General features: G+C 51.2%; 2 protein-coding genes across 4 annotated transcripts in view; one reads left to right on the forward strand and one right to left on the reverse strand.

Annotated features, from left to right (window-relative positions):
• GMPS (guanine monophosphate synthase) overlaps window positions 1–14,633 on the reverse strand; it is a 102,717-nt gene extending 88,084 nt beyond the window's left edge. Inside the window, exons 1-2 of the mRNA XM_075340712.1 lie at window positions 14,472–14,633; window positions 1,693–1,874 (exon numbers count right to left, since the gene is read on the reverse strand). Of these exons, the coding sequence (XP_075196827.1) occupies window positions 1,693–1,874; window positions 14,472–14,498 (209 nt within the window). The 5' untranslated portion in view covers window positions 14,499–14,633. The remainder of the gene's footprint in view (window positions 1–1,692; window positions 1,875–14,471) is intronic.
• Window positions 3,658–23,483, forward strand: part of SLC33A1 (solute carrier family 33 member 1) — a 73,963-nt gene continuing 54,137 nt past the window's right edge. The window contains exons 1-2 of one of the 3 annotated variants that reach the window (XM_075340714.1): window positions 3,658–3,888; window positions 21,991–22,761. In XM_075340714.1, the coding sequence (XP_075196829.1) occupies window positions 22,035–22,761 (727 nt within the window). In that variant the 5' untranslated portion in view covers window positions 3,658–3,888; window positions 21,991–22,034. The other 2 variants (XM_075340713.1, XM_075340715.1) reach the window with 2 other exon arrangements.

The raw sequence follows: 23,483 nt of genomic DNA on the forward strand, positions 1-23,483 counted from the left end.
CATTTCAATGATGCATGGGCCAGTTTCTTTTAATCTCATAATGGCCAAAAACTGTATCTTTATCATAACATTTAAAGGGGGTTATCCAGTGAAAACCACAGGCTAGGTCATAACTTTTGGATCATGGGGGTCCAACCCACAGGACCTTTATCCCAGTTGTAATGGAGCTGCAATGTGCAAGCCAGACAGCAGCTCCTGTTGTGAATGTCAATTATGCTTTTGCTGCTGTGAGGCTCCCTCTTGTGACCAGGAATGGTTTGGACAGAGACCAGGTGTGCTGGAGCAATGGTCGTTTCCATTGCTAACTCTCTGCCTATTTAAGCCTTTGCTTCATGGCTGTCTAGGCCGGTTATCATTTGTTCTGTAGTTCACCAGCCTTTTCATCTTGCTCCAGACCACATCTACCCCAGATAAGTGCTTGGTTCTTTCTTAAGTTGTTTTATTCTTTTGATCTTATCTGGGTTGTCAATTATTGTGGTTATTGTCAGTTTATTTGCAAGCAGGAATCTTCCCTCTCTGTTGCTTAGCTGGGAAGCTCCCTGCAGCTATGTTTGGCGTTTTTGCTCCTATAAGTCCATGTGTTTGTTGCTTCTTGAATTTGTAATTGTTCCTGTTTTCTGTTCATTGGTTTGACAAGAGCGCCTGATATAGGACAGAGTGCAGATCGTGCGATCTGAGGATCTTTTTGTACTATCAGGTATTTGGGTTTTTCTCTGCCCACCATCAGGCTCTTTCCTATCCTTTCCTATTTAGTTAGTGGGGCCTCACCTTTGCTAATCCTATCATCCATCTGTGTATTGTATTTTGCTATATCACCGTAGTCTTTGAATGTGGAGAAGCTATACCTTTTGCGGTCTATTTCTGAGGCAGAGAGTTATTCATCCTTCCTTCCTTTAGGATAGCTAGTTCTCCGGCTGGGTTCGCGGTGCATAGGATGTTAGTTCACCTCTTAGCTACTTCTAGTGTTGATGGTTAGTAAGGGGATGGCGGCCAGATTAGTTGCCAATGCTCGTCCCCTTTTTGCCAATGATCTATTGTGATCTTCCATGGTTCCGGATCATAACACGCTCCATTCATTCCCGATAGGGCTGCCAAGCTCTGCGTTTCCCGCAGCCCCTCAGAGACTGAATGGCGGATAAGCGATTACTTGTTTTAACGTGAAATGTTGTGCAGCCAACAAAAAGCAAGAAATGCATGTTTCTAATCCTGCATTCTAGTTTTATAAATTGCACAGTACTTTATGTGTAAACCAAAACAGAGCCAAAAAATTAAAAAAAAAAAACAAAATTGCTGTCCTACCTTACTCACTACCAAAAAAAAAAGCGATTGCATAATCTGATTGTTTAGATTCAAGACAACCTATAATGTTCAATGTAACCTCTGTGGTGAGCCGGCGTGGCAGTGGGAAATGAACACTTTCCTGTATTTGTGTGGACATTTCTAATCTCATACCATCAGATTTGAAATGAATGGAATCTCAGGACAGATGTGTACAGTGCATGTGAACCAGACGTCACCGGAATCCTCCCATGAACTCATCCCCATAATATAAGGTCTGTGTGGGAGAGATTCTGTCTACATGACACTGGCATCCTGCATAACACTTACATAGAAGCATTTCAAGGTTATGTGAAAACCCACCCAAAACTTCAGATAGCAGCCGCATAGGACGGCAGAGTCCCAGGCCCTTACCGGAATCCCTGCTCTCGTATAGCAAACGCCGGCGTCTCCAGTGGATAGATCTCCGACTGCACAAAGAACTCTCGCACCCGGCGGTCGATGACTTTCCCATACTGTGCGCCGGCATCCAGAATCACCACGGCCCCCTCGTAGTGATGTTGGCCATCCTTTACGTCACCTCCGGGCTTGGCAAGCTAAATAAATAAGATGCACAGATATTAGGAGAACGCAGAATGTACATGTTGTACAATTCATCCATGTGAACAGCATTGCAGGAAAGGAAGAAAGTAAAAACGCCGGACTTTTCTTTTACCTTGGCCATAACGGTCGGGAAGGTTTGGCTGAGAGCTATCGGAACAGATAGGAGGACTGGGAGAGGGGTCAGCACTTCAGAGAGTCCAATAAAGGGTGGAGACAGTCCGACCAGTGCCCTGAATGAGCGTAGTACAGATGACACCGCACACATGTGACCTCGCACACAGGAAGGCAACAAATGACCGGAGGACAAATGGTCATGAAGACTAACTCAATTACATGCAGTTCAGAAAGCTGAATAGGAAGGAGGATGAGGAGCCGGAGCATGTGAGCGCATGGAGACGTTATTATCTGCACACATCCTGCTCAGGCTTCACGGAGGAGAATCACAAGACTGCACCTCACAAGACGGCTAACACATTACGGCTGAAGGCTGCAAAAGCGGAGCAGTTGCCCATAGCAACCAAATACCTTTTACAAAATGGCGGCAGCAACCTCAGGTATGTGTACACATCGTCTCTTAGGCTACGCTCACACGATCTGGAGACACTGTGCGGAGACGCGAGGGATGTCCACAGGAAGAGGTTATAAGACCATCCAAAGACTGAACATGTGTGCAGAAAGTCATCTATACATAGTAATGCATAGGGTCATGCTACAGACATGTGTCAGGGCAGATCCGTCTGAAAAAGAGGTGCACATAGCTTTATAGGTTGCTATAGGCAACGGCTTCACCTTAGTGGTCTGACCAGTCTCCATGACAGTGCCGGGCAGTATTACTGGCCTTGATGCCCTTAGAAACAACCAGGTCATATCAAAGCCATTCTAGTCATAGTGAACACTAGACGGAAGCACTCTACAAATATTGGGGAAATGATGCCTACTACCGCCTCCTCCCTGATATCCTATAGATTGTAAGCCCACAAGGGCAGGGTCCTCGCCCCTCTGTACCAGTCTGGATATGTATTCTGTATTCTTATGTGCAGCACCATGGAATCAATGGTGCTTTATAAATAATAATAATACTTATGTACAGGTGGCTGGAGAGGTTAGACACCCCCAATATCAGCAGCACTGGCCGACCATCTAATGTGTATGGCAGTGTCCACACCTTCACCCCGACAGCAGGAATCAGGGAAAAGATTTCAGTATGAGCGATTCTTTGTAAGGAAGGGAGATGAGCCGCTCTCTGAGGTGTCTGCCAGTGCTGCATTCCCAGGCCCTCACAGAGAACACACACACGCTCTGCCAAGAGGGCATACGGAGAAGAGGTGGGCAGGAAATCTGACAGCTGAGTGATGAGCGAGCACTACACTGCTCGAGTGCGCAGTACCTGAACCAAGCAGGTCAGACGCTGGACGGACTGCACTTAAGTACAATGTATGTCTCTACAAGAGAGGAGAGAGGGACACTTCCACAAAAATGCTCCAGTTTCCCATTATGGATAATTCTTTCGGTCTATATATAGCGCAATAAGGATATTTGCTGGTGATAGTTATTTGAACTTTATTAATTAGGCACTCCTATTATTACAACGCGTTTCAGCAGAATTGCTTTCATCAGGTAAAATGCTGCTCCTATTTTACCTGATGAAAGCAATTCTGCTGAAACGCGTTGTAATAATAGGAGTGCCTAATTAATAAAGTTCAAATAACTATCACCAGCAAATATCCTTATTGCGCTATACATAGACCGAAAGAATTATCCATATACCCCCTCCCTATTGGGAATCGGTAATAGCTGCAAAGGACCTGCTGACATATCAAAAAACCCAGCTGGTTAGCTGGAGGATTGAGGAACAAAAACCTGAATTCCATGGTGCCGGTGGAAATCAGTAGCCGACATTGATACCCTAAATCTGGACTCCTGAAGCCTGGACACAGGATCTGTTCGGAGGAACTCCAGTCTGATAAGCTGACACTGAAGTTGTGCGGGGGCGCACAACCAACAAAGGTGAGCAATTCTAATATTATAAACGTTAAAAAGGATTCCACGGGTGCTTCTCATAGTGCGCTTGTTTTATTATCTATTCCAGTTTCCCATTGACTTCCATTATTCTCGGGTACTTGAGTCATCACTGTCCGAGCGTCCGACTGCTGGTTACGAGTACCGAGCACTCGAGTATGGTAGTGCTCACTCATCCCTAGTTACGAGTACCGAGCACCCGAGTATGGTAGTGCTCACTCATCCCTAGTTACAAGTACCGAGCACCCAAGCATGGCAGTGCCCGCTCATCACTAGTTACAAGTACCGAGCACCCAAGCATGGGAGTGCTCACTCATCCCTAGTTACAAGTACCGAGCACCCGAGCATGGCAGTGCTCACTCATCCCTAGTTACAAGTACCGAGCACCCAAGCATGGGAGTGCTCACTCATCCGTAGTTACAAGTACCGAGCACCCGAGTATGGTAGTGCTCACTCATCCCTAGTTACAAGTACCGAGCACCCGAGTATGGTAGTGCTCACTCATCCCTAGTTACGAGTACCGAGCACCCGAGTATGGTAGTGCTCACTCATCCCTAGTTACAAGTACCGAGCACCCAAGCATGGCAGTGCCCGCTCATCACTAGTTACAAGTACCGAGCACCCAAGCATGGGAGTGCTCACTCATCCCTAGTTACAAGTACCGAGCACCCGAGCATGGCAGTGCTCACTCATCCCTAGTTACAAGTACCGAGCACCCAAGCATGGGAGTGCTCACTCATCCGTAGTTACAAGTACCGAGCACCCGAGTATGGTAGTGCTCACTCATCCCTAGTTACAAGTACCGAGCACCCGAGTATGGTAGTGCTCACTCATCCCTAGTTACAAGTACCGAGCACCCAAGCATGGGAGTGCTCACTCATCCCTAGTTACAAGTACCGAGCACCCAAGCATGGGAGTGCTCACTCATCCCTAGTTACAAGTACCGAGCACCCAAGCATGGTAGTGCTCGCTCATCACTAGTTACAAGTACCGAGCACCCGAGCATGGTAGTGCTCACTCATCACTAGTTACGAGTACCGAGCACCCGAGCATGGTAGTGCTCACTCATCACTAGTTACGAGTACCGAGCACCCGAGCATGGCAGTGCTCACTCATCCCTAGTTACGAGTACCGAGCACCCGAGTATGGTAGTGCTCACTCATCCCTAGTTACAAGTACCGAGCACCCAAGCATGGCAGTGCCCGCTCATCCCTAGTTACAAGTACCGAGCACCCAAGCATGGGAGTGCTCACTCATCCCTAGTTACAAGTACCGAGCACCCGAGTATGGTAGTGCTCACTCATCCCTAGTTACAAGTACCGAGCACCCAAGCATGGGAGTGCTCACTCATCCGTAGTTACAAGTACCGAGCACCCGAGTATGGTAGTGCTCACTCATCCCTAGTTACAAGTACCGAGCACCCGAGTATGGTAGTGCTCACTCATCCCTAGTTACAAGTACCGAGCACCCGAGCATGGTAGTGCTCACTCATCCCTAGTTACAAGTACCGAGCACCCAAGCATGGGAGTGCTCACTCATCCCTAGTTACAAGTACCGAGCACCCGAGTATGGTAGTGCTCACTCATCCCTAGTTACAAGTACCGAGCACCCGAGCATGGTAGTGCTCACTCATCCCTAGTTACAAGTACCGAGAACCCAAGCATGGGAGTGCTCACTCATCCCTAGTTACAAGTACCGAGCACCCAAGCATGGGAGTGCTCACTCATCCCTAGTTACAAGTACCGAGCACCCGAGTATGGTAGTGCTCACTCATCCCTAGTTACAAGTACCGAGCACCCAAGCATGGGAGTGCTCACTCATCCGTAGTTACAAGTACCGAGCACCCGAGTATGGTAGTGCTCACTCATCCCTAGTTACAAGTACCGAGCACCCGAGTATGGTAGTGCTCACTCATCCCTAGTTACAAGTACCGAGCACCCAAGCATGGGAGTGCTCACTCATCCCTAGTTACAAGTACCGAGCACCCAAGCATGGGAGTGCTCACTCATCCCTAGTTACAAGTACCGAGCACCCAAGCATGGTAGTGCTCGCTCATCACTAGTTACAAGTACCGAGCACCCGAGCATGGTAGTGCTCACTCATCACTAGTTACGAGTACCGAGCACCCGAGCATGGTAGTGCTCACTCATCACTAGTTACGAGTACCGAGCACCCGAGCATGGCAGTGCTCACTCATCCCTAGTTACGAGTACCGAGCACCCGAGTATGGTAGTGCTCACTCATCCCTAGTTACAAGTACCGAGCACCCAAGCATGGCAGTGCCCGCTCATCACTAGTTACAAGTACCGAGCACCCAAGCATGGGAGTGCTCACTCATCCCTAGTTACAAGTACCGAGCACCCGAGCATGGCAGTGCTCACTCATCCCTAGTTACAAGTACCGAGCACCCAAGCATGGGAGTGCTCACTCATCCGTAGTTACAAGTACCGAGCACCCGAGTATGGTAGTGCTCACTCATCCCTAGTTACAAGTACCGAGCACCCGAGTATGGTAGTGCTCACTCATCCCTAGTTACGAGTACCGAGCACCCGAGTATGGTAGTGCTCACTCATCCCTAGTTACGAGTACCGAGCACCCAAGCATGGTAGTGCTCACTCATCCCTAGTTACAAGTACCGAGCACCCAAGCATGGCAGTGCCCGCTCATCCCTAGTTACAAGTACCGAGCACCCAAGCATGGGAGTGCTCACTCATCCCTAGTTACAAGTACCGAGCACCCGAGTATGGTAGTGCTCACTCATCCCTAGTTACAAGTACCGAGCACCCAAGCATGGGAGTGCTCACTCATCCGTAGTTACAAGTACCGAGCACCCGAGTATGGTAGTGCTCACTCATCCCTAGTTACAAGTACCGAGCACCCGAGTATGGTAGTGCTCACTCATCCCTAGTTACAAGTACCGAGCACCCGAGCATGGTAGTGCTCACTCATCCCTAGTTACAAGTACCGAGCACCCAAGCATGGGAGTGCTCACTCATCCCTAGTTACAAGTACCGAGCACCCGAGTATGGTAGTGCTCACTCATCCCTAGTTACAAGTACCGAGCACCCGAGCATGGTAGTGCTCACTCATCCCTAGTTACAAGTACCGAGAACCCAAGCATGGGAGTGCTCACTCATCCCTAGTTACAAGTACCGAGCACCCAAGCATGGGAGTGCTCACTCATCCCTAGTTACAAGTACCGAGCACCCAAGCATGGGAGTGCTCACTCATCCCTAGTTACAAGTACCGAGCACCCAAGCATGGGAGTGCTCACTCATCCGTAGTTACAAGTACCGAGCACCCGAGTATGGTAGTGCTCACTCATCCCTAGTTACAAGTACCGAGCACCCGAGCATGGTAGTGCTCACTCATCCCTAGTTACAAGTACCGAGCACCCAAGCATGGGAGTGCTCACTCATCCCTAGTTACAAGTACCGAGCACCCAAGCATGGGAGTGCTCACTCATCCCTAGTTAAGAGTACAGGCATCCTAGCATGGCAGTGCTCACTCATCACTAGTTACGAGCACCTGAGCATGGCAGTGCTCGCTCATGAGTAGTTACGAGTATGGAGCACCTGACATGATAGTGCCCGCTCATCACTAGTAAGATGTCAGCAGCTGATCACAGAGGGCATCCTGATGACAGAATCTGTGATAACAGCCTATAAGTAAATGTAATGAAGTGCATATTAGAGAAGAGTCGATGGATTACTTCTTATACAAGGCTAATATTTTAATTGTTCGCTCTATGAGCGTGAAATCTATGGAAGACCGTGTTCTGAAAAAGGTAATGGGGTGTTAAAAGGAATCTGTCACCAGTTTTTTGCCCTATAAGCTGCGGCCACCACCACCGGGCTCTTAAATACAACATTTTAAAATGCTGTATATAAGAGCCCAGACCGCTGGATATAACATAAAAAACACTTTATAATACTTACCTTGAAGGTTGCTCCGGTGCACAACGGTCAGATGGTGGCGCCGTTATCCGGGACCAGCGCCTCCCCTTGCGGCCATCTTTTCAGTCTGAGCAGGGCAGATCAAAGTGCGCCTGCGCAGGACCTCAATGGCGGCGCATGTCTATGACGTAGATGCGTCATGCACCGCGGCTTCAGAATAAGGAAGACCAAGATGGCCAAAAGGGGAGGCGCCGGTCCCGGAGAACGGCACCACCCATCTGACCGTTGTGCACCGGAGCGACCTTCTAGGTGAGTATTATAAAGTGTCTTTTATGTTCTACACAGCGGCCTGCGCTCTTCTATACAGCATGTTAGAATGATGTATATAAGAGCCCACTGGTGGTGGCCGCAGTGTATAGGGCAAAAAAATGGCGACAGGTTCCCTTTAATATAGAGAGTATTCCTATACCGGCTTACATAAGCTACAAGAGTATACTGGAATGAATGCACGACAGAGCACATAGTGGCATGTCAAAGTTTAGGCACCCCTGGTCAAAATTACTGTTATTGTGAACAGTTAAAGGGACTCTGTCACCAGGTTTTTGCTCCCGCATCTGTCAGCAGCATAATGTATAGCCAGAGACCCTGATTCCAGCTAGGTGTCACTGAGCTGTTTGCTGTCATTTTGAGAAAATCAATGTTTTCTCTGCTGCAGATCTAGCAGTTACAGAGCTCATGAATATTCTGGACTACCTGGCAGCAGCACAAGTAGTCCTGTAATAATAATCTACTGCTGTTTAATCGGTGATTTTATCAAAACTACACTAAGCAGCCCAGTAAGTGACATCGCTGGAATCAGGATCTCTGCCCCTACATTATACTGCTCTCAGATTAGGTGGCAAAAACCTGGTGACAAGTTGAAGATGAATTGATCTCTTAATAGGCATAAAGTTAGAGATGCCACCTTTCATTTTTATTGTAGGCAAAATATATTTGCCTTTTACATTTTTAAATTAAAAAAGGAATTAAAAAACAAAATGGGTTGATGCTAAGTCTTGGGCACCCTGAATGGTTAGTACCTACCATAGTGGCACCCCCACTGGCACGTATCAGAGCTTTTATACGCTGTTTGTAGTGTATTTCCTCCTGTGATGATTGACCGGAGGCGTCATCCACGTAGCCTGGTAAACTCTTGCGCCTGTGCAGAGAACTTGCTGTCTCACACAGGAGTACTGATGTTTTCAGCTCTCCCTGTGATAGGGCAGAGCGAAATACACCTGTGTGAGCCAATAATGTCTCTGCACAGGCGCGAGATTTTGTCAGGCTACGTGGATGATGCCAGAGGTGTCAATCATCACAAGAGGATGGTGATCAGCGAAGAAAAAAGGGACAAGAGCCGCAAAATAGGACGCCCATCAGACCGAACCCAACGATCAGTATACAAGCCGGGAGATTTTATAAAGGTATCTGTGGGGTGTACAGGGTGAGCCAGGGGGCAACACGCGCCTGCATAGAATACGGCACAGGCGCTGCTTTAGGTGCCAGGTTTGACTTGGAACGCACATATCTGGTGACAGGTTCCCATTATTCTGTGTCTATAAAATACCGGCAGCACATGTCCTGTTTACACAATGTGCTGCTGAGGATTATTTTTAGGACTGCAGAAATATTACAGCACCTCGCTTATTTGTCGGGCATTTGTCGGCCTATTCAGGGCATTCCTAGAAGCGCTCGCTCCCCATTTAGCATCTGGTCTCAGCGGGCCATAAGGCCGGATGCATGGCTCCATGAAACAGGAACCGTTGTTAGGTCACTAAATGTAGATCATCCACCGGTCCCCTGCCTGTCACATATATGCCCATGAGGCAGTCAGCTTAGGGTAAGAGGCCCGGCGGTCAGGCAGGGGATTGCAAGCCGAGCACGGACTGTGCTTCCCATCGTACTGTTTACTGCACATGGGTGGACCCCGCACATGGGTGGACCCCGCACATGGGTGGACCCCGCACATGGGTGGACCCCGCACATGGGTGGACCCCGCATATGTAGGGGAGGTAAATACTAATCAGAGGACAGCCAGAGGATAAGAGAACACTATATAAATGTAGAACAAGCACAGGCTCACGTTTTAGATTTCCTTTGAAAACGCACTCATGTTATGGACTGACAGTAGGAAGCCATGGTTGTTTATCCACTCATCGGGCCTATAGATGCTGAGACCCCCGCGGTGCGGATCCCACCACATGCTCAGGGTATGTACTGACTACTGCTCAACAAGTATCGAAAAGTCATTATAAGGCTGCTTTCACACATCAGTTTTTTGGAATCAGGCACAATCCGGCAAAAAAACTGATGCGACGGATCCGGCGAAAAAATGAATCAGTTGCATCAGTATTTTTCCATCAGTTCCTTCAGTTTGACAGATCCAATGTGATACTGAGCATGCTCAGTTCAAAAAAAAAAACGGATCCAGTGGCCGGATCCGGCATCCATAGGCTTCCATTATAAAACACGCCACTAACCGGCACGATCCGTTGTTTTTTTTTGCCGGACACAAAAACGTTCACTTCAGCGTTTCATCCAGCCGCTGAACAAGCAAACGCAAGGCCATCCGGCGCTAATGAAAGTCTATGGGGGAAAAATGGATCCGGCGGCAACAAACGCCAAATCCGTTTTTTCATAGTTTTGCTGGATTGTGCCTGATGGCAATAAACTGATGTGTGAAAGCAGCCTAAGCAGGCAATACAAGTGAGGGGGAGGGGAATGGGAAGGTCTCACACATGGACTGTCAGGACCGCTACATGAGGGGGAAGGGAGGTTTCTAAATTTTGCACTGTCCACTTCTGCTCAACCCCCCAAACAGACAAAAAAGATGAAAGCAAAGTGGTAAGAGGATGACGAGCGACAGCCGCACTCCTAGCCGTGTATTCTTCAGTCTGAAAGAAACGACCCAACACAACATTTATCAACTGAATTTGTTTAGAAAGCAGTGTCCCCTCGCAGATCACAGCACATATCGGCAGCGGCCAACAGGTCTGAGTATTGCCGAGCACTGATACCCCCTGGATCAGGGATAGGACAGGGAGAGTGCTCCTGCCACATCTGCTCTAATGGTCCTCACTATGCACATGCTCAATGTGTAGTGCTAACTGGTAATACCACAGTCCGGACGGCACTTGCTATGCCATGAGTCCAGACCACCATCGCCCTGTGTAACAAAGGACTCTACACTTGTAAGGGTATCCATCACTGGGCACAAAAAGGAGCAGGAAAGAAATCAGGGTGCATATGCCCCAAAAACCCCTCTGCAGGTGTGACAGTGATGAGTGTCTGCTCCCCCATCCAATGTGCTCTTATTGCCACGAGGAAGCAGAGCACCGAATGTTTCCAATGGTCAGAGGCGCCCGATACTGGAAGTGAATGAGGCACAAGCATCTGGGTAGTAATAATAATGGGGAGCCGCTGGCTTCTCATCCCTCATTATTGGAGACCCCCCCCAGTGGTTCTGGCTTAGGGCAGCACTAGACTGCAAGGCTATGTGCCCATGGGACAATGTACCCGCGGACTTTTCCGCAGGTTTCCCGCAGCTATCCAGTGCTGCAGGATTCGTACATTTTTGTTGCGGTAAACCTGTGGGACAAGAGCGGAAATACCTGTGGAAGTCCCGGCCTCTATCTCCACAGTGGAGGAGCGGGAATTCCGTAGGAATAATTGACATGCAGTTACGTGCGGCTGCGGGACATCCACAGCATATTCTGCAGCCGCATATACCGCAGCACGGACACAGCACTCCCCAAACCCATAGGATAACATGGGGAGTGTCTGTACTTGCTGAAACCTGTGGATTTATCTAGAAAATCCAGATAAATCCATGGATACGTTGTCCCGTGGGCACATAGCCTTAGAATGATGGCACTACCAACTATAAGGGTGGCAGGGCATCACCGGACTATCCGGGTGAGATATCAGCAGCTCATCAACATGGGACACCACTTTTCCACATATAAGGCTATGTGTCCACGAGAGAATGTTGCTGCGGATTTTTCTGCATGAAAATCCGCGGATTTACCGCGGATTTTTTTTTCCCCAATTCTGAAGACAAAATCCGGATCAAAATCCGCAACAATAATTGACATGTTGCAGATTTTTCCAGATCAAAATCCGCACCAAATTCGCCGCGGAAAAATCCGCAGCATGGACACAGCATTTCCAAAAAGCCATAGAAATGGCTGGGAAGTGCCGCTGCTGCAGATTTTCGGAAAATACGCAGCTTTTCCGCGAGAAATCCGCGCATTTTCCTCAGCGTGGGCACATAGCCTAAATCGGCCAGGAGTGCAGACTTTCACACTCTCCTCAATGTAGAGGGGTGAAGTGACATTAATGATGCGGATTTCCCTGCCACGCTTGTACCCCTACTAATGCCACGGTCACGCGTTCTGTATTTTGTGTGGATTTTATGTATGAACTTCTAAATTTAAATCCACATCACATATCCCTCCAGCTCGAGTTTTCACATGCTTTGTTGTTGTTGTGGAATCACTAGAAAAAAGGCAACAAAAAAACAAAGCTACAATTGATCTGTAGTTTAAGAGAAGCTGTCAGAACCTTTTCTCCCAGAGACCAATAATCTGGTTGTGTGGCCCTTTGAAAGATAAACGAGTTGATCCATTTATGACCCCAAAAGCGATGCTCCAGCACCGGGAAATCCCATTGTGAGGCTGTCTGTACTACTGCAACCTTCTGCTCTCTGGCCTCCCCTCCTACACTCTTGCACCCTTCCAATCTATCCTAAACTCTGCGGCCCGCCTAATCCACCTCTCCCCTCGCTATTCCCCAACCTCGCCACTCTGCCAATCCCTTCACTGGATTCCCATCGTCCAATGACTCCAGTTCAAAACACTAACCATGACTTACAAAGCCATCCACAACCTGTCTCCTCCCTACATCTGTGACCTAGTCTCCCGGTACCTACCTGCACGCAACCTCAGATCCTCACAAGATCTCCTTCTCTGCTCCTCTCTTATCTGCTCTTCCCACAATCGCGTACAAGATTTCTCCCGTGCATCCCCCATACTCTGGAACGCTCTATTAATCCATGTTAAAAGGTGAAGTTAAAATACAGACAAGGGACGCGTTTCGGAATATACTTCATTATTCACAAATGATAGGATTGTGAATAAGGAAGTATATTCCGAAACGCGTCCCTTGTCTGTATTTTAACTTCACCTTTTAACATGGATTAATAAAGCAAATAGAAGATTTTTATCCATTGGATGTCGTGCTGGATTTCCCTTTTTTGTATACCCTAGTGTCATGGCCGTGATTCATCTTCCTTGCACCATCTTTGGACTTCATTCATACTGGTGAGCTGCATTTGAGAATTTTTTTTCTCTTTTTGACTCTGGAACGCTCTACCTCAGCATATCAGACTCTCCCCTACCGTGGAAAGCGTCAAGAGGAACCTCAAGACCCACCTCTTCCAACAAGCCTACAACCTACAATAGCCCTCAGTCCAGTACACCACTGCGCAACCAGCTCTGTCCTCACCTATCGTACCATCACTTATTCCCTGTAGACTGTGAGCCCTCGCTGGCAGGGTCCTCTCTCTCCTATACCAGTCTGTTTTGTACTGTTAATGATTGTTGTACTTGTATTTGTACTCTTTCACTTGTAAAGTGCCATGGAATAAATGGCGCTATAATAATAATATTGGGTATGAGGATGCACTTACAGCTTCTCAGCCTCCGCTGTGTTTCCTACCTCCCAGCGGTCCCTTAGGTGACTGACAGGCTGTTTGCTGTGGCACATACCCTCTGACCTGTCACACAGCCAGCGGAGGGCGCTCTACGGTAGGAAACACAGCGGAGGCTGAGAAGCTGTAAGAGCACCTTCATACCCAATACACTTCCACACAACCTCACAATGGGATTTCTCGGTGCTGGAGCATCGCTTTGGGGTCATAATGGGATCCACTGGCTTATCTTTTAAAAGGGCTATAAACTCAAATTAAGGATGGAGGGGTGAAATATTTTGACAAGTTCCCTTTAAGAGACCCATTGAGATTAATGGGTAAAATCAGCACCAAAAAGATGCGTTTTAACAAATGAAAATTGCAGACCGTAGATTAATGAACCGCAGACGTCAGCCCCAGCATAGAGGAAGGCATGTGGTGAGATGAGGGGGAGAAATCCGCAGCAGACAGTGTGAGCCCGGGCAGACGGGTGCGATCGCACAGATGAATCGGGGTACACTGGCGGCGTGTTCATGTGGAAAGGAGTTTTTGCAGATTGGTGCCCAGGACGCACATGGAGGCTCTTCCCACCTGATAGCGGCTGTGGACCCCCGATCACTGCACGAGCTGTGGACTGTGCTCGGATCTGATGCGGATTCTGGCAGATTCCTTCCACACCAGTGTGAACAGCGCCACATTAGTGCCCGGCTCCCATTTCTACAGTCAGGCTTTCCCCAGATGCCAGCGCCCCCTGTGGGCACCTGCGGCCTCCTGGCCGGACCAGGCTGACACATGGCACATACATGACGCTGTGCCAGCAGCGGGCACCCACCACAGCCCGGGACCGCTGTGCACCGTCACCACAGACAAGGCCTCGGCTGTGCGGCTCTGCCCCCGGCCCCGTGCTGCCCCCATCTGTCCGCCCCCGGCCCCCGCTCCTCACTCACCTTGGAGTCTCCGTTACATAGAGCCATGAGTGGCCGCGGGCAGGGCGGCGGGTCAGGGATGTCTCTGAGCGCTCGGCTTTGGCGCCGGATAGAATGGTGGTAGAGAGTGTGTGATCCGCAGTCTCCCCGCCTCCTGCCTGTCCTCCACTAGGTGGCAGCCTGGAGCTACAGCTGAACAGCCCAATACGGACACTCAGGACGCCATCTTACATCCGGGCGACAGACACTTCGCAATTCGTTCACGTTACTGAAACCGTCACAGCACTGATTGGTACAGCTAAGTAGGATACCAGGTCCTCGCCGTCCGCCCGTGCTCCCCGCGCCTCCTTACTGACTACTGCATCTGCGGCTAATGACAAGACCTGCGGGTAGGTGACTGCCCTCACTAAAAATGGCGTCCGCCGAGTTTCGTCACGTGCGTTACAGCAATGAGAACCAGGCCTCGTTCTCGGCATAGCTGAATTAGATTGGGCGGTTGTTTACGCTGTAAAATACCTTCCCCGAGAAACAAAATACCAAATACTCAGTTCCGGACAGATTTAATGGCTTGGAAATTGTTCCAGCCCGGACGATATTACCAGGCTGGCCGGTGAGAGAGATGGTAGTGATGAGGTGTCAGTGCCAGGTAAGAGGCAGCTGTGCTCCGGGTATATCGAGTCCTCCAGTGTCCACATACGGGGGTGGAGGGAGAAGGACTATCACTCCCGCCATGTCTGCATACTGTGTGAGTAGTCCTGAGTCAGCAGCACACACTGTACACACAGCCTTCATCCGACATCCGGGGTCATCCGCCCCATGGCTTCTACCGGCCCCCTAACTCCTGGTCATCCCCATAACCGGGAACCGGAGACTCCTCCGAGCGCGGCACACTCTGTAACCTCAGGGTCCGGCTACAGCTGGCGGATAACCTCCGGGGGGTGACTGAGATATTACCGGGGCCACTTCACGGCAGCTACACGGGAGAGGTCATAGTGGAGGCTCCGGAGGATCAGCCATTGGCGTGTACTGTATACACAGTGGTGTAGCCCCAGTGCTCGGCCTCTGCTCACTTGTGGGGTGTATTGTATACACAGTGGTGTAGCTCCAGTGCCCGGCCTCTGCTCATTTGTGGGGTGTACTGTATACACAGTGGTGTAGCTCCAGTGCCCGGCCTCTGCTCACTTGTGGGGTGTACTGTATACACAGTGGTGTAGCTCCAGTGCCCGGCCTCTGCTCACTTGTGGGGTGTATTGTATACACAGTGGTGTAGCTCCAGTGCCCGGCCTCTGCTCACTTGTGGGGTGTATTGTATACACAGCGGTATAGCTCCAGTGCCCGGCCTCTGCTCACTTGTGGGGTGTACTGTATACACAGCGGTATAGCTCCAGTGCCCGGCCTCTGCTCACTTGTGGGGTGTACTGTATACACAGCGGTGTAGCTCCAGTGCCCGGCCTCTGCTCACTTGTGGGGTGTACTGTATACACAGTGGTGTAGCTCCAGTGCCCGGCCTCTGCTCACTTGTGGGGTGTATTGTATACACAGTGGTGTAGCTCCAGTGCCCGGCCTCTGCTCACTTGTGGGGTGTACTGTATACACAGTGGTGTAGCTCCAGTGCCCGGCCTCTGCTCACTTGTGGGGTGTACTGTATACACAGTGGTATAGCTCCAGTGCCCGGCCTCTGCTCACTTGTGGGGTGTACTGTATACACAGTGGTGTAGCTCCAGTGCCCGGCCTCTGCTCACTTGTGGGGTGTATTGTATACACAGTGGTGTAGCTCCAGTGCCCGGCCTCTGCTCACTTGTGGCGTGTACTGTATACACAGTGGTGTAGCTCCAGTGCCCGGCCTCTGCTCACTTGTGGGGTGTATTGTATACTCAGTGGTGTAGCTCCAGTGCCCGGCCTCTGCTCACTTGTGGGGTGTACTGTATACACAGTGGTGTAGCTCCAGTGCCCGGCCTCTGCTCACTTGTGGCGTGTACTGTATACTCAGTGGTGTAGCTCCAGTGCCCGGCCTCTGCTCACTTGTGGGGTGTACTGTATACACAGTGGTGTAGCTCCAGTGCCCGGCCTCTGCTCACTTGTGGGGTGTATTGTATACACAGCGGTGTAGCTCCAGTGCCCGGCCTCTGCTCACTTGTGGGGTGTATTGTATACACAGTGGTGTAGCTCCAGTGCCCGGCCTCTGCTCACTTGTGGGGTGTATTGTATACACAGTGGTGTAGCCCCAGTGCTCGGCCTCTGCTCACTTGTGGCGTGTACTGTATACACAGTGGTGTAGCTCCAGTGCCCGGCCTCTGCTCACTTGTGGGGTGTATTGTATACTCAGTGGTGTAGCTCCAGTGCCCGGCCTCTGCTCACTTGTGGGGTGTACTGTATACACAGTGGTGTAGCTCCAGTGCCCGGCCTCTGCTCACTTGTGGCGTGTACTGTATACTCAGTGGTGTAGCTCCAGTGCCCGGCCTCTGCTCACTTGTGGGGTGTATTGTATACACAGTGGTGTAGCTCCAGTGCCCGGCCTCTGCTCACTTGTGGGGTGTATTGTATACACAGTGGTGTAGCCCCAGTGCTCGGCCTCTGCTCACTTGTGGCGTGTACTGTATACACAGTGGTGTAGCTCCAGTGCCCGGCCTCTGCTCACTTGTGGCCTGTACTGTATACACAGTGGTGTAGCCCCAGTGCCCGGCCTCTGCTCACTTGTGGGGTGTACTGTATACACAGTGGTGTAGCTCCAGTGCCCGGCCTCTGCTCACTTGTGGAGTGTACTGTATACACAGTGGTGTAGCTCCAGTGCCCGGCCTCTGCTCACTTGTGGGGTGTACTGTATAAACAGTGGTGTAGCCCCAGTGCCCGGCCTCTGCTCACTTGTGGGGTGTACTGTATACACAGTGGTGTAGCCCCAGTGCCCGGCCTCTGCTCACTTGTGGCGTGTACTGTATACACAGTGGTGTAGCTTCAGTGCCCGGCCTCTGCTCACTTGTGGGGTGTACTGTATACACAGTGGTGTAGCCCCAGTGCCCGGCCTCTGCTCACTTGTGGGGTGTATTGTATACACAGCGGTGTAGCCCCAGTGCCCGGCCTCTGCTCACTTGTGGGGTGTACTGTATACACAGTGGTGTAGCCCCAGTGCCCGGCCTCTGCTCACTTGTGGGGTGTACTGTATACACAGTGGTATAGCTCCAGTGCCCGGCCTCTGCTCACTTGTGGGGTGTATTGTATACACAGTGGTGTAGCTCCAGTGCCCGGCCTCTGCTCACTTGTGGGGTGTACTGTATACACAGCGGTGTAGCTCCAGTGCCCGGCCTCTGCTCACTTGTGGCGTGTACTGTATACACAGCGGTATAGCTCCAGTGCCCGGCCCTCTGCTCACTTGTGGGGTGTACTGTATACACAGTGGTGTAGCTCCAGTGCCCGGCCTCTGCTCACTTGTGGGGTGTACTGTATACACAGTGGTGTAGCTCCAGTGCCCGGCCTCTGCTCACTTGTGGCGTGTACTGTATACACAGTGGTGTAGCTCCAGTGCCCGGCCTCTGCTCACTTGTGGCGTGTACTGTATACACAGCGGTATAGCTCCAGTGCCCGGCCTCTGCTCACTTGTGGGGTGTACTGTATACACAGTGGTGTAGCTCCAGTGCCCGGCCTCTGCTCACTTGTGGGGTGTACTGTATACACAGTGGTGTAGCTCCAGTGCCCGGCCTCTGCTCACTTGTGGGGTGTATTGTATACACAGTGGTGTAGCTCCAGTGCCCGGCCTCTGCTCACTTGTGGGGTGTATTGTATACACAGTGGTGTAGCTCCAGTGCCCGGCCTCTGCTCACTTGTGGGGTGTATTGTATACACAGTGGTGTAGCTCCAGTGCCCGGCCTCTGCTCACTTGTGGGGTGTACTGTATACACAGTGGTGTAGCTCCAGTGCCCGGCCCTCTGCTCACTTGTGGGGTGTACTGTATACACAGCGGTGTAGCTCCAGTGCCCGGCCTCTGCTCACTTGTGGCCTGTACTGTATACACAGTGGTGTAGCTCCAGTGCCCGGCTCTCTGCTCACTTGTGGGGTGTACTGTATACACAGTGGTGTAGCTCCAGTGCCCGGCCTCTGCTCACTTGTGGGGTGTACTGTATACACAGTGGTGTAGCTCCAGTGCCCGGCCTCTGCTCACTTGTGGGGTGTACTGTATACACAGTGGTGTAGCCCCAGTGCCCGGCCTCTGCTCACTTGTGGGGTGTACTGTATACACAGTGGTATAGCTCCAGTGCCCGGCTCTCTGCTCACTTGTGGGGTGTACTGTATACACAGTGGTGTAGCCCCAGTGCCCGGCCTCTGCTCACTTGTGGAGTGTACTGTATACACAGCGGTGTAGCTCCAGTGCCCGGCCTCTGCTCACTTGTGGAGTGTACTGTATACACAGCGGTGTAGCTCCAGTGCCCGGCCTCTGCTCACTTGTGGGGTGTACTGTATTCACAGCGGTGTAGCTCCAGTGCCCGGCCTCTGCTCACTTGTGGGGTGTATTGTATACACAGTGGTATAGCTCCAGTGCCCGGCCTCTGCTCACTTGTGGGGTGTACTGTATACACAGTGGTGTAGCCCCAGTGCCCGGCCTCTGCTCATTTGTGGGGTGTACTGTATACACAGTGGTGTAGCCCCAGTGCTCGGCCTCTGCTCACTTGTGGGGTGTATTGTATACACAGTGGTGTAGCCCCAGTGCCCGGCCTCTGCTCACTTGTGGCGTGTACTGTATACACAGTGGTGTAGCTCCAGTGCCCGGCCTCTGCTCACTTGTGGGGTGTATTGTATACACAGTGGTGTAGCCCCAGTGCCCGGCCTCTGCTCACTTGTGGGGTGTACTGTATACACAGTGGTGTAGCTCCAGTGCCCGGCCTCTGCTCACTTGTGGGGTGTACTGTATACACAGTGGTGTAGCTCCAGTGCCCGGCCTCTGCTCATTTGTGGGGTGTACTGTATACACAGTGGTGTAGCTCCAGTGCCCGGTCCTCTGCTCACTTGTGGGGTGTATTGTATACACAGTGGTGTAGCTCCAGTGCCCGGCCTCTGCTCACTTGTGGGGTGTACTGTATACACAGTGGTGTAGCTCCAGTGCCCGGCCTCTGCTCACTTGTGGCGTGTACTGTATACACAGTGGTGTAGCTCCAGTGCCCGGCCTCTGCTCACTTGTGGCGTGTACTGTATACACAGTGGTGTAGCTCCAGTGCCCGGCCCTCTGCTCACTTGTGGGGTGTATTGTATACACAGTGGTGTAGCTCCAGTGCCCGGCCTCTGCTCACTTGTGGGGTGTACTGTATACACAGTGGTGTAGCTCCAGTGCCCGGCCTCTGCTCACTTGTGGGGTGTACTGTATACACAGTGGTGTAGCCCCAGTGCCCGGCCTCTGCTCACTTGTGGGGTGTACTGTATACACAGTGGTATAGCTCCAGTGCCCGGCTCTCTGCTCACTTGTGGGGTGTACTGTATACACAGTGGTGTAGCCCCAGTGCCCGGCCTCTGCTCACTTGTGGAGTGTACTGTATACACAGCGGTGTAGCTCCAGTGCCCGGCCTCTGCTCACTTGTGGGGTGTACTGTATTCACAGCGGTGTAGCTCCAGTGCCCGGCCTCTGCTCACTTGTGGGGTGTATTGTATACACAGTGGTATAGCTCCAGTGCCCGGCCTCTGCTCACTTGTGGGGTGTACTGTATACACAGTGGTGTAGCCCCAGTGCCCGGCCTCTGCTCATTTGTGGGGTGTACTGTATACACAGTGGTGTAGCCCCAGTGCTCGGCCTCTGCTCACTTGTGGGGTGTATTGTATACACAGTGGTGTAGCTCCAGTGCCCGGCCTCTGCTCATTTGTGGGGTGTACTGTATACACAGTGGTGTAGCCCCAGTGCTCGGCCTCTGCTCACTTGTGGCGTGTACTGTATACACAGTGGTGTAGCTCCAGTGCCCGGCCTCTGCTCACTTGTGGGGTGTATTGTATACACAGTGGTGTAGCCCCAGTGCCCGGCCTCTGCTCACTTGTGGGGTGTACTGTATACACAGTGGTGTAGCTCCAGTGCCCGGCCTCTGCTCACTTGTGGGGTGTACTGTATACACAGTGGTGTAGCTCCAGTGCCCGGCCTCTGCTCATTTGTGGGGTGTACTGTATACACAGTGGTGTAGCTCCAGTGCCCGGTCCTCTGCTCACTTGTGGGGTGTATTGTATACACAGTGGTGTAGCTCCAGTGCCCGGCCTCTGCTCACTTGTGGGGTGTACTGTATACACAGTGGTGTAGCTCCAGTGCCCGGCCTCTGCTCACTTGTGGCGTGTACTGTATACACAGTGGTGTAGCTCCAGTGCCCGGCCTCTGCTCACTTGTGGCGTGTACTGTATACACAGTGGTGTAGCTCCAGTGCCCGGCCCTCTGCTCACTTGTGGGGTGTATTGTATACACAGTGGTGTAGCTCCAGTGCCCGGCCTCTGCTCACTTGTGGGGTGTACTGTATACACAGTGGTGTAGCTCCAGTGCCCGGCCTCTGCTCACTTGTGGGGTGTATTGTATACACAGTGGTGTAGCTCCAGTGCCCGGCCTCTGCTCACTTGTGGGGTGTATTGTATACACAGTGGTGTAGCTCCAGTGCCCGGCCTCTGCTCACTTGTGGGGTGTACTGTATACACAGTGGTGTAGCTCCAGTGCCCGGCTCTCTGCTCACTTGTGGGGTGTACTGTATACACAGTGGTGTAGCTCCAGTGCCCGGCCTCTGCTCACTTGTGGGGTGTATTGTATACACAGTGGTGTAGCTCCAGTGCCCGGCCTCTGCTCACTTGTGGGGTGTACTGTATACACAGTGGTGTAGCTCCAGTGCCCGGCCTCTGCTCACTTGTGGGGTGTATTGTATACACAGTGGTGTAGCTCCAGTGCCCGGCTCTCTGCTCACTTGTGGGGTGTACTGTATACACAGTGGTGTAGCTCCAGTGCCCGGCCTCTGCTCACTTGTGGGGTGTACTGTATTCACAGCGGTGTAGCTCCAGTGCCCGGCCTCTGCTCACTTGTGGGGTGTATTGTATACACAGTGGTATAGCTCCAGTGCCCGGCCTCTGCTCACTTGTGGGGTGTACTGTATACACAGTGGTGTAGCCCCAGTGCCCGGCCTCTGCTCATTTGTGGGGTGTACTGTATACACAGTGGTGTAGCTCCAGTGCCCGGCCTCTGCTCACTTGTGGGGTGTATTGTATACACAGTGGTGTAGCTCCAGTGCCCGGCTCTCTGCTCACTTGTGGGGTGTACTGTATACACAGTGGTGTAGCTCCAGTGCCCGGCCTCTGCTCACTTGTGGGGTGTATTGTATACACAGTGGTGTAGCTCCAGTGCCCGGCCTCTGCTCACTTGTGGGGTGTACTGTATACACAGTGGTGTAGCTCCAGTGCCCGGCCTCTGCTCACTTGTGGGGTGTATTGTATACACAGTGGTGTAGCTCCAGTGCCCGGCTCTCTGCTCACTTGTGGGGTGTACTGTATACACAGTGGTGTAGCTCCAGTGCCCTATGTTCTGACTTGTCTTTTCTTTCCATAGACTTAATATTTCCAGAACAGAGAAATCCAAAGAGAGAATAAGAAATGACCCTCACCCAGAAGGACAGCAGACAGCGTCGTCAGCATTACCAGTTTTCTGGAATGAACAGTAACAACCAAAACTATCAAGAAGAGCTGGAGGAAGGCGTCCGAGAGGTGTTGTTACAGGACTCCGAAGTGCCTGCACACAGAGGCCTTTCTGGGCTCCGGGGAGAGCTGGGAAATATCCTCTTACTGCTTTTCCTCTATATTCTGCAGGGAATTCCTTTAGGACTGGCCGGTAGTATTCCATTAATTCTCCAGAGCAAAAATGTTAGTTACACGGACCAAGCCATTTTCAGCTTTGTGTTTTGGCCTTTCAGTCTGAAGCTGCTGTGGGCACCATTGGTGGACTCTCTGTACATCAAGAAGTTTGGGCGCAGGAAATCCTGGCTGGTTCCTACACAGTACTTAATAGGATTGTTCATGATGTACCTGTCCCTCACAGTAGAGGACCTCCTCGGGGGAGAACACGGACCCGATATGTTGGCTTTAACCGCCACTTTCTTCCTGTTTGAATTTCTGGCTGCCACACAGGACGTTGCGGTGGACGGCTGGGCCCTGACCATGCTCTCCAGGGAAAATGTAGGGTATGCGTCTACTTGTAACTCTGTAGGCCAGACGGCGGGATATTTCATGGGGAACGTTCTGTTCCTAGCTCTTGAATCCGCAGGCTTTTGTAACAAGTATTTAAGATCTACGCCGCAACCTAAGGGAATGGTGACGCTTCCAGGTAGGTGTTCTCTTTCAGGTTTAGTCTAGCTGCTTGGGATGGTTTACCTGGTAATAAATATTTGCATTGTTTCGCCAAGTTCTGGTGAATAACCTTTTAAGAGTGCTCACCTTACACATTTTTGGCAGATCCACATTATATGCCATGTGTCTTATATGTTGGGGTCTCATCCCTGAGAGCCTCACCTGTTGGTAACATTGGGGTCCTCTTATCCCTGTGTTGTAAGTCAAAAGGGTCATGTCCAAAAGAAAGGGGTGGTCACAGCCAGACACAGCTCTCATTGTCAAAGTCTGTGGGCATTTAAGGGAACCTATCAGGTCCTGTATGCAGCCAGTATCACGAGCAGTTCTGGGTACTTATTGCTAATCCCTGCCTAATCGTCCATGTATCTAGAAGCATAGATAAAGAGATCTTTAGAAAAAGTATTTCTAAAGATTCTTTGTAATATGCTAATTAGGCCAGTGACTAGTCGTGAGGGTGTTACTTCCCCCCCGACTAGCCGCCCTCTTAGTATGTTAGTACGCCCACAGGGGTGTGCTAACATGCTATTCAATGCAGCATCACCGGCGGTGATGCACATACCTGTGAACACTGAGCTGAATGCCCCGCACTCCAGTCATACGCAGTATAAAGCTGGGTTTACGCGCCTCGGCTTCAGACAGGTCTAGTGCACATGACCGGAAGTCCGAGGATGTTCTGATTGTGTGCACTGAGCTGAAAAC

The sequence above is a fragment of the Anomaloglossus baeobatrachus genome, chromosome 3, assembly GCF_048569485.1.
Source record: "Anomaloglossus baeobatrachus isolate aAnoBae1 chromosome 3, aAnoBae1.hap1, whole genome shotgun sequence".
Taxonomy (NCBI): domain Eukaryota; kingdom Metazoa; phylum Chordata; class Amphibia; order Anura; family Aromobatidae; genus Anomaloglossus; species Anomaloglossus baeobatrachus.